Below are 11254 nucleotides of genomic sequence, written 5' to 3'. Positions count from 1 at the left end.
TTATTTGCTCTCAAGTGAGTCCCACTGTTCACTATACAGTAGCGGAGAACAACACAGCCACCAGCAGTAGCGGCACACGCACCCACACAGAACTGCTGCTACGGATACTGCTGCTGTCAACATTACCCTTCACATTTGGCATCATCGTGTTTGAAGACACAGGAGGAAGTGGTGTTGTCGTTGTCGTTGTCGTGATTGATTCCTCATTACTGGTTGTATTGAGAGTGATGGAGTTCGTGTTTTCGGCTTTAGTGTTCTCACCTGTACCAATGGTTGTTGGAGAGTCCTGTGTAGAGTGTGTTTGTTCCTTCGTGGCACTGTTTTCATGACTCTCCGAATTACTTGTACAGGGTTCAATAGAAGAAGTAGAGTTTGATGTATTTTGAGGTCTATCCTTTATATCGCTTTCGTTGCTCTGTGTGTTGTCACCTTGACGTTTATCGTTTTGGTTACTAGTATCTTGTGCGGGACCACCACTCTCACTCTGCTTAGATAAGGTTTCTTCACTTTTTGTTGGGTCACCAGCACGTGGTGCAGAAGAAACAACAGACGAAGAAGAACTTGGGGCGGTTTCAGATAATATTTGTGTTTGAATTCCCTGAAGGATTCCAGTAGGATCATCTATCTTACCCACCGCAGTATCTTGACGTTCCTTAGTTATTTCTCTCTCACTCGCCTCTTTTCCCGGCCCTTCCGCAGCCTTCAATTGCTCTTTCTGGCCTTTATCACCGGGTTTACCACCAGAAGGGCCATTCTGGTTACCACTAGGACCCTCTTTCAACGCTTGTGCCCCTTCTTTAAGTGGGTCCTGTATATCTTTATGAGCATTAGAGATTATGTTTGCTGGATCCCTATTTTTACGACGCCTATGATTAGCAATACCAAAATTAACCACAAGATATTCCGGTTCACCAGAAGGAACAATTACAGCAGGTAGAATCTCTTCAGACGCAGAACATACAGAGGCAATACTGAGAAGCAAAACCAATAAGTACAACAGACGGCATGGTAACATCATCACAACAGATATCGTTGTTGTTCTCTTGTGTGGTTGAACTGAGCAAACGAAAAAAAAAGATTATAAAGCAAATATAAACAGAAAATAAAAAGAAACACAAACAAAGACAAACTAGTAAACAAACACAACAACAAGAAGCATCAGTCAGATACAATAATACTTGCAACAATAACCTCTACTAGTGTTCAAATTAAAGGAACGAAACCCATAGTAACCAATAAAAAAAAGATAATCCTAGTTAACCCTCAAAAAAAAAAAAAAAGAAATTAAAGAGAACGACCATCAGAAGCAGAAAGCACAGAACTACATAACAGTGCTTCTGTCGTTCACGTATATGCAAATAAGAATATATGTTTATGTATGTTATTATTATTTCTCTGCAGATTGGAATACAAAGTAAAAGTGAAACGGAGAAGCACACAACGCCCAAGCAAAGAAAACGTGAACAAAAACACAAATTAAGAAGATGACCAACCGCACAAAAATAACTCACAGATCACTGCGTATGCTGGTCTGTTCAAGCAATTAGGAATACCAATTGTATTAATTACTATTTGTTTTCTCTTTGTTCTGCATAGAGCAGAATACCAAAACCGTGAAGGTCAAAACACACAAAGACCAAGCACACCAAATGCACAAAAAAGATATTAATCATTAGCCCAACTTACCCAGTAAACACAAAAATATACACCAACTACGGATGTAAGTCTATATGTGTATATATATGCAATTATAAATATAAATTCATCTGTTATTATTATTTCTTTTCTTTTCACTGCAAAAAACAATTCATCATTATCACAGTGCAAAGCCCAGGTGCACACACACAGAGAGAGAGAGACTCCAAGAACACACACACACAATGGAGTAGCAATAATAATTATTATAGGATAAACACACAAAACACATTAACATGAAGAAAGAAAAAAAGAAGATAATTTCAACAGGTGGAAGATTAGTTAAACTGTAGGGATTGCATGCATGCAAAAAAGAAAAGGAAAACAAAGGATGACCTGAGTAACACCACCACCACCACCATTACAATCAGCACACAAGAATACAGGCCAATGTAACCACAATCAGCAACGGTGGTACACGCACCCACACAGAACTGCTGATACTACTGCAGCTGTCTGCATCACCCTTCTTCTTGTTTGCAGCCTCAGGAGGAAGTGTTGTTGTTGTTGTGGTGGTGGTGGTGGTTGATTCCTCATTATTTGTTGTAGTATCATCCCCAGAATTTGCAGTTCCTGCAGATGAGGGGTCGTTCTCATTCGTTGCGGCACTAGAATTTCCACCGCCGCCCTCTGAGTTTAAACCAGTAGAAGGTTGTTCTGCTGCCCCATTTCCATTTCGTACATTGTCCCCATCTTGCCTTTCACTTGCAGACACAGCACCACTTCCCTTAATATCAGGAGATTCAGAAGTAGGACCAGGAGAGGGAGCAGCAGCACCGGGAGAACCCTGTGCGCCTTGTACAGCAACTGGAGAGCCTTGACCTTCCTGTTCCTTAGGGCCTAACGCTTTGTCTCCTTCACTTCTGTTATCAAGATCAGAACTTCTAGGCACTCCAGATGCAAGTGATACGGCACCAGCACGTGGATTACGTTCATCTTCTGAACTCTTTTCTTGGGCATCTTTCACTTCCAAGGTTGTGTTATCATTTTCCATTTTTGTACCGCTACTAACACTTCCCTCTTCTCGAAGGACATCCATTGTATTTTCAGTTACTTGTCCAGGTTTCTTTTCCTTTGGACCAGGAGGTTTAGCACGATCACCATTACGTGATCCCCCACCCCTTTCTGCACACTGAGAATCACCTTCCACAGGGGATGAACCAGATGAACAATGAGAAACTTCAGAAAGTCCATCACCAGGACCTGGTGGACCCTCAGGACCAACTTCCCTAGCCTCAGCCTCAAGAGCTTCAGCTTGAGCAGCTACCAAATAACTGCAGAGACAACACAGTGCAATAGTGAGAACACAAAGGACGTGGCGTACTGACATCATTACTTTTTCCCGTTGGTGTTACTATCTCAATTTGGTGACCTGAACAACAAAAACAAAACAATGAGAGGCACCAAAAACATAAATAAAGAAAAGTACATAAAGAGAACAAAGCAAAAAGGGTAATAGCAAACTAAGAATTAACAGAAATCTGCAACCATCACTCAAACAGTGTCCAAATGAAAGAAATTAGCACACAACACCCATTAACAAACAGATAAGTACAATTAACCCCTTAAAAATAAAAAAAAAGAAATTAAGAGAACAACCATCGGAAGCAAGCACAGAAATAAATACCCCTTTCACTTACAATAGAACCATGTGCAAAATTATGAATATATATGAATTCCTTTTTTATTTACTCTCTGCAGAAAACAATTCAACGCATCATTGAACCCGAGAGCACAATGCGCCCAAGCAAAAAAAAATGTTTGAAAAAACAAAAAAAAAAAACTGCACAAAAAATAGCACAAATCTCGAAGTATGCTGCTGTGTTCACGCACGTAAGAATACCAATTATATTTGCTATTATTTTTTCCTTTTCTACAAAAAAGCAATCGCTAACACACTGAGGGGCAAAAGCACACATCGACCCAGAAACAAAAAGCAAAGAAAGAATCATTGACCATTAGCCCAATTTACCCAGTAAACATAAAATACACCAACTATGGGTGTAAGTCTATATATCTGTACATACGCAATTATAAATATAAATTCATCTGTTATTATTATTACTTCTTTTCACTACAAAAAGCAGTTCACCATCATCATCACAGTGCAAGCCCAGGCGCACAGAGAGAGAGAGTCTCCAATAATACACACACACAATACCCCATGGCTCTATTTCACGTATTAAATTACTGCACACACACACATCTCTGTGTACTAGCAAGAGATGTATACCGTCAGTGAGCAGAACAGCCCAGTTTTCTGCAAACACACAACGGGAAAAGCAAGTAATGGAATTATTAGAAAAAGGAAACACACACACAAAAGTAAACGAAAAGAAATTCGAATTAAAAGAGAAAGCTGGTAAACAGATTATTAATTTATTCACCCATGGGAGGTGTACGCAATTATGATTATGTTAGTTTAACCATTATTATTATTACTTTCCCTCAAGTGAGTCCCACCGTTCAGTACACAGTAATGGAGAACAACACAGCCACAATCAGTAGCGGTGCTGTAGTGCGCATCCACACAGGACTGATACTGCTGTCAACATTAGCCTTCTTCTGTACAGTGGAAGCGATGGTGTTGCTGATCTCTGCATTGGGTACAGGTGCAGGAGATGGAGTGGTGATTGGTGCTTCTGTGGTAGTGTTCTCGGTGCTCGTAGATGGAGTGGTGGTTGGTGCTTCTGTGGTAATGTTCTCGGTACTTGGTGGAATAGTGGAAGTAGTTTCCTGTGATTCTGCTGTAGCATTCGTATCAGCAGCTCTAGTAGGTTGGTTTGTGCGATTTCCATCACCACCTTCAGTGGTACTTTCCGAATGAGCTTGTGGAGTACTCTGTTTAGGAACAGCATCTCCAGATGAGGATGTCTCAGCAGGTAATGAAACCGTTACCGGTACTTCAGAACCCTCTTCTTGTGCGTTGTGTGAATCTGTAGAAACGTTAGCTGATGACTTGGTCTCTGCAGCCTTACTCTCTAAGGTTACAATTTCTGCAGCTGCTGTAACTTCTAATTTACTCCCTTCTGAAGAATTATTTCTCTCTCCTTGAGAGATAGCAGCATTAGAAGTACTGGCATCAAAAATACCTGGTTTGTCCAATGGAGGTGGGACAGCATCTGAAATATCTCGTAACACTGTTTCTCCCGGAATCTCAACATCACCAGAGTCCTGACCAGAAATTCTATCTTCCATGTCCTTACCTTTGTGTGATGTGTCTGGCACCTTCACCACAGGCGGTACAGATACTTTTGAATCTGGATCAGTAGATATTGGTGGTACTGATGTATTCTTAATAACATCGAGATCCCACACTCCTGTATGATAACCATTCAGAATTGTTGAAAAAACACCACCACCATTACTACTACCACTACCATCAGAAGCCATCACCGCCTTTGGCTGTCCAGCATTACCAGTATTAGCAATGGTTGTTTTTCTTGTTGTTGGTGCTGCTCTTGCGGTACGCTGGCGGCAGAGGTCTGCGTACTTCCCACATGCAGACACACGGCTGCCCGCACCGCATGTAAGCCACTCGCTCTCAGCAGCGGGGCGTACACGCAGCGCACCGCCGGCCCCGCACGACACCTCCACAGCCCCACGGGATACACCACGGCCACTGGGACTGTCATTATCAACAGCAGCAGCAGCCGTCATGGTATACCCGCAGGCGCAGCACAGCACAACGGCCAACACACACATCACACGGCGCATCATTATCATCATGAGAGAGAGAAAGACAATAGTTTGTCTCACGTAAAAACACTGATCTAGAAAGAAAGAGAATCAAAAAGCAAAAATAAGAAAATAAATGAAGTATCAAACATGTTAGGACACACAAATCGGTTACCACTATGGAAACTCACATCGTGAACGTAAAACCTACCAGTTAAAGAATGCAATACAGCACAATAACCTCAGTAAGAGTAAAAACAAAAACAAAGGCCCACACTCACAAATATCTCACAAAAGGCTGAACTGCCCAGCAAAATCATCAAGCAAAGAAAAAGGTATTAACCATTAGCCCAATTTACCCAGTAAACACAGAAATACACCAACTATGGGTGTAATTCTATATGTTTGTATATATACAAGCAATTATAAATATAAATTCATCTGTTATTATTATTTCTTTTTCTCCCACAGTGCAAAAAACAGTTCATCATTATCATTACAGTGCAAGCCCAGGTGCACACACAGAGAGTTTCCAAGAACACAGACACACACAATGGAGTAGCAATAATAATAATTATAGGATAAACATAGAGAGCAAAAACACACAAAACACATTAACATTAAGAAAAAGAGAAGAATGGCCCAACGGGTGGAAGATTAGTTAGACTGTAGTGTGGATGCATGCAAAAGAAAAAGAAAACAAAGGATGACCTGAGTCACACCACCACCACCACCACCATTAGAATCAGCACACAAGAATACAGGCCAGTGTAACCACAATCAGTAGGGGTACACGCACCCACACAGAACTGCTGATTCTGCTGCTGCTGTCTGCATCACCCTTCTTATTATTTGTGAGTTCAGGAGGAAGTGTTGTTGTTGTGGTGGTATCCGCATTTTCCACAGCACCTTGTTGGGTATTTGTTGACTCACTCCCTGCAGATGAAGTGCCATTCCCTGCTGTTCCAGTATCTGAACCATCACCACTCACTGGGGCCGAAGTGTTAGAAGAGTCAGCAGAAGGTTGTGTTGCCGCTGTTTCATTGTTATCTCCACTCTCTTCTGTTGTACTGCCGCCGCTGTTTCCAGTTTGGCCATCACCTGAAGACTCACCAACACTCACCTCAGGAGTAGTAGGACCAGGAACAGGAGAAGGAGGTTCAGAAGAAGAAGAAGAAACAACACCCGATACAGCCTCACTAGCCGCAGATTCTCCTTGTTCACCAGAAGCACCAATTGGACCTGGTTTACCATTAGGATGACCTTCTTTTTGAGGATTAGGTGTAGGTTGACCCGGTTCTTGCGTTGCCTTTGGTGGACAAGTGGTTTTACCATCGTCACCGCAATTGCCTGTAGGTTTAAGTGTAGGGGGAGTGCAACCATCCTTCTCTGAAGATTCCGCACATTCAGCACGAGCAGCTTCATCTTCACTACCGCTAGTAGAGCACGGTGCATTAGTGTTGTCTGAAGTACAAGCTTTTTCACCACGAGGAGGAGAACCAGGTGGTGGTGGTGGACCTGGAGGTGGTGGTGGAACAGGAGAAGTAGTACGCGAACAAGTGTTTTCACCATCAGGAGGATCAGCACCTTCAGGGCACTTGCCACCAGCAGGAGGAGGAGCAGTACAAGGTTTATCACTAGGAGGTTCAGAACCTTCAGGACAACGACCATCAGTAGGAAGAAGAACAGACTCAGAACCCGTCTCAGCTGTCACACCCAAAGAGACAACACTCAACAGCAAAGCGAGAAAACACAACACACGAGACATCATCACGACAGCAAGATTTAGTTTGTTGTTTTAGGCCACTTGAATGCATAAGAAAGAAGAAGAGGTAAAGATAATTAATACAAACACTCAATACATTAGAAACACACACAGAGAGAAACAAAGGAGAGCACAACACACAATCAATCACACAAAACAACATAAGGAGCAAACGAAAAAATAATTAGTAACAGCGAAGAGGCAATACTCCAACATCACTCATAGTCCAATTAAAGACAAAGCCCACAGCATCCAGGATGAAACAAAAAAAAAAAAAAAAAACACATTTCACAAAAAAAGAAAAAAATATAAATCAAAAAAACGAAAAGCTTACGAAGAAAATAAACAAATATATAATAGTGTCTTCGCCTGTCAGCATATATAAAACTACAAATAAATATATATTGTTTTTAATTACTTTTCCTTTGCACAAACCAAAGAAACCTAACAGTGCAAAAGAAAGCACACAAAGGGCAGAAGAAAAACCAATAGTAAAAGAAAACAAATTAATAACGTGCCCAATTAAGTACCTAAAGGAAACAAATACACCAAGTCTGAGTATAAACAGTTGTATACCCCATTACGCATGTATATATGCATATTATTTTTGTTTCAGTTTTTCATTCCAAAAAGGAGACTATCCAATTATACTGGGTAAAGCATACAGTATCCCAAGCACAGAGTACGTAGTAGCATATATAGAATAAAGATAATAAAACAAAACACATTAACATTATATACGAAACATAAAATCCCAACAGGTGGAAGATTAGTTAGACTGTAGTGTGGATGTATGCAAAGAAGAAAAGAAAAAACAAAGGATGACCTGAGTCACACCACCATCACACCACCATTACAATCAGCACACAAGAATACAGGACATTGTAACCACAATCAGTAGTGGTACACGCACCCACACAGAACTGCTGATACTGCTGCTGCTGTCTGCATCACCCTTCTTGTTGTTTGTGAGTTCAGGAGGAAGTGTTGTTGTTGTTGTGGTGGTGGTGGTTGTATCTGTGCTATCTGCATCATTTGGTTTATTTGTTGATTCACTCCCTGCAGGTGTACTGCCGTTTTCAGTCGTTCCACCATCAGAATCACCGGTACTCTCTGTGGACGAATTAGTGGGAGAAGGAGAAGTTGGTGTTGTTGCGCTTTCAGTTTGACCAACACTTGTAGAGTCACTACTGTTCCCATCTCCTGGTGAAGAAGATGTAGTGGAAGGACCAGCAGCTGGAGCAGAAGGAGCAGCTTCGCCAGAAGCGCCTGCAGAAGGTTCGGCAGCAGTATGAGGAGGTCTAGAAGAAAGAGAATTAGAGATACCACCAGTACCATCTTCACCTTCTCTACCAGCATCATCAATATTTCCAGACCCGCCTAAACCAGGAGGACCTTGAGGATCGTGTTCATTACGGCGATCGTCTCTTGTTCCAGTAGTAACCAGAGGCTTCGATGGACAATTATCACCAGGATAATCGCTTTCAGTCTTCGGAACACTGGCAGGACAACTCTTGTTGTCAGAAGATGCCTCACAATCATCAGTACCTGCTGGACCTTGTGCACCTTGAACACGAGTTCCAAGAGTAACAACACCCGTAGAAGAACGACAAGTACCGCCAGTAGAAACACCAGTATCACCTTCAGCACAAGCAGCATCAGATCCATCTTGAGCACGAGAAGGATCACCAGGAACAGGAGAACGAGGAGGTTGTGGAGCAGCAGGAGAAGGAGTACGCGAACAATTTTCACCATCAGGCGGTTCAGTACCTTTAGCACAAGGACCATCGGTAAGAGAAGAATCTGTCTCAGCTGACACACACAAAGAGACAACACACAACAGCAAAGCGAGAAAACACAACACACGAGACATCATCACAACAGCAAGATTTAGTTTGTAGTTATAGGCCACTTGAATGAAGAAAGAAGAAGAGATAAAGATAATTAATAGAAACACTCAATACATTAGAAACACACACGGAGAGAAACAAAGGAGAGCACAACACACAACAATCAGTCACACAAAACAAGATGAGCAGCAAACAAAAAAAAAATCAGTAACACCGAAAAAAGAATACTCCAACATCACTCATAGTTCACTTAAAGACCAAGCCCACAGTATCCAGCATGAAACAAGATAATCCCATATTTCCCAGAAATAGAAAAAAATATAAATAAAAAATACGAACAGCTGATGAAAAAAAAAAAGAAATATATAACAGTGTCTTCGCCTGTCCACATATATACAATTACAAATAAATAAGTGTATATATATTTTATGACTTTTCCTTTACACAAAGAGACAATCATGACAGTGCAGCACAAAGCACACAAGGGGCACAAGAAAAAACCAATAGTAAAAGAAAACAAATTAATAACAAACCCACTTATCCAACTAAAGGAAAGAAATACACCACGTATGAGTATAAATAGTTGTATACCCCATTACGCATGTATATACATGTTTTTATTATTTCATTTTCTCATTCCAAAAAACAGACTATCCCATTATACTTGGTAAAGCATACAGTAGCCCAAAACACACACAATGGAGTAGCAATAATAATTATTATAGGATAAACACACAGAGAGCAAAAACACACAAAACACATTAACATTAAGAAACAAAAAAGAAAAAGAAATTACCAACAGGTGGAAGATAAGTTAGAATGTAGTGTGGATGCACGCACAAAAGAAAACAAAACAAAGGATGACCTGAGTCACACCACACCAATACCACTACACAATCAGCACACAAGAATACAGGCCAGTGTAAACACAATCAGTAGTGGCACACGCACCCACACAGAACTGCTGATACTGCTGCTGCTGTCTGCATCACCCTTCTTGTTGTTTGTGGGTTCAGGAGGTAGTGTTGGTGTTGTTGTGGTGGTGGTGGTTGATTCACTCGCACCATTCGTAGTCTCGCCATTTGTTCTTTCACTCCCTTCTGAAGTTGTCACATTATCAGTGGTACTGTTAGACTCTGCGCTCCGGTTATTTGATGTGTGTGAATCATTAGAGGGTGGATCAGATGGGGTTGTTTCTGGTTGTGGTGTATCTGGAGAAGAATGTTCTGTTGAGGCAGCAGGTTTCGGCAATTCTGTGCGTGCAGTATTCGTTTCTTTGTTGCGGTTTTCTTCTTGAAAGCCCTGTGTTACTCTGTCTATCTGTCTCGATTCCCCTATAGAAACAGTAACACGTGACCCATCATGTGGCTGCTGCTCAGGAGATAACGATGAAGATGGCCCTGGCTGTGGGTTATTTCCATGAGTGACCCTTTCCTTTTCTTCTCTCTTCTCATCGTCACCTGCTGGATCCTCTCCTTTTGGTTTTTGTCCCGCGTTGTCATCAGTTGTACGCTCTGCCGCATCATCTCCCTGCGTGGTACGGTGGGCACCAGGCGCAGAATGAGGAGTAGTCTCAGTTCGAGGAACGGATGGAACGTGAGGTCCCGCCTTCTCAGGAGATGCATTCGAAGTACAAGATCCATCAGCTTGAACAGTGCCTTCACATCTACCACTCGAAACTTCAGATCCAGTATGAGTGGTCTGCGTTAACGGTTCACTCATTCCTTCAGAATGAGGCTTTTTATCTTCCTCTTCAGCCGCCACACACACACAACCAATACTTAGAAGCAAAGCCACAATACAAATCACACGGCGCATCATCATCATAACGGACATCGACAATCTTCTTCTTTTTGTCATCTTCGTCACTTGAGGTCATAAGTCTACACAGTGAGTGTGGAAGAGGAGAAGAAAGAAGAGAGTGAGACACACATAGTGAGTGGATACAGGACACAAATACTCACAGTGGAAGAGAAAAAGTAAAGCAGCAACAGTACAGTAAACCAACAAAAAGGAATATCCGCTTGTATGATAATATGTACCCCTTAATAGAAAAAGAAGACCACACAATACCCAAATGAGCAAGAGCCAAACACACACACACAATACCCCACGGCTCTATTTATGTATTAAATTACTGCACACACACATATCTGTGTGTACTAGCAAGAGATGTATACCGTCAGTGAGCAGAACAGCCCAGTTTTCTGCACACACACACAACGGGAAAGCAAGTAATGGAATTATTAGAAAAAGAACACACAAA

At 41.7% G+C, this 11254-nt stretch overlaps 6 protein-coding genes across 6 annotated transcripts; all 6 read right to left on the bottom strand.

Moving 5' to 3' along the window:
* Window positions 1-31: 31 nt before the first annotated feature.
* Window positions 32-1018, bottom strand: TM35_000451700 (uncharacterized protein; the record flags this gene model as incomplete). Its single annotated transcript, XM_029030267.1, has 1 exon — window positions 32-1018. One exon carries the CDS (start codon window positions 1016-1018, stop codon window positions 32-34), a length of 987 nt encoding a protein of 328 aa, XP_028878498.1.
* Window positions 1019-2062: 1044 nt separating this feature from the next.
* On the bottom strand, window positions 2063-3028 carry TM35_000451690 (uncharacterized protein; the record flags this gene model as incomplete). Its single annotated transcript, XM_029030266.1, has 1 exon — window positions 2063-3028. One exon carries the CDS (start codon window positions 3026-3028, stop codon window positions 2063-2065), a length of 966 nt encoding a protein of 321 aa, XP_028878497.1.
* A 1133-nt stretch (window positions 3029-4161) lies between these two features.
* On the bottom strand, window positions 4162-5424 carry TM35_000451680 (uncharacterized protein; the record flags this gene model as incomplete). Its single annotated transcript, XM_029030265.1, has 1 exon — window positions 4162-5424. The coding sequence occupies one exon, from the start codon at window positions 5422-5424 to the stop codon at window positions 4162-4164; it is 1263 nt and encodes a 420-aa protein (XP_028878496.1).
* A 694-nt stretch (window positions 5425-6118) lies between these two features.
* On the bottom strand, window positions 6119-7144 carry TM35_000451670 (uncharacterized protein; the record flags this gene model as incomplete). Its single annotated transcript, XM_029030264.1, has 1 exon — window positions 6119-7144. The coding sequence occupies one exon, from the start codon at window positions 7142-7144 to the stop codon at window positions 6119-6121; it is 1026 nt and encodes a 341-aa protein (XP_028878495.1).
* An 853-nt stretch (window positions 7145-7997) lies between these two features.
* TM35_000451660 (uncharacterized protein) lies at window positions 7998-9014 on the bottom strand (the record flags this gene model as incomplete). Its single annotated transcript, XM_029030263.1, has 1 exon — window positions 7998-9014. The coding sequence occupies one exon, from the start codon at window positions 9012-9014 to the stop codon at window positions 7998-8000; it is 1017 nt and encodes a 338-aa protein (XP_028878494.1).
* An 871-nt stretch (window positions 9015-9885) lies between these two features.
* On the bottom strand, window positions 9886-10824 carry TM35_000451650 (uncharacterized protein; the record flags this gene model as incomplete). Its single annotated transcript, XM_029030262.1, has 1 exon — window positions 9886-10824. One exon carries the CDS (start codon window positions 10822-10824, stop codon window positions 9886-9888), a length of 939 nt encoding a protein of 312 aa, XP_028878493.1.
* Between the last annotated feature and the right edge of the window lie 430 nt (window positions 10825-11254).

This window comes from Trypanosoma theileri (genome assembly GCF_002087225.1).
Source record: "Trypanosoma theileri isolate Edinburgh chromosome Unknown TM35_Tth_45_V1, whole genome shotgun sequence".
Taxonomy (NCBI): Eukaryota; Euglenozoa; class Kinetoplastea; order Trypanosomatida; family Trypanosomatidae; genus Trypanosoma; species Trypanosoma theileri.
Note: the sequence above shows the minus strand (reverse complement) of the source record. Positions and strands in the feature narration are given on the sequence as shown.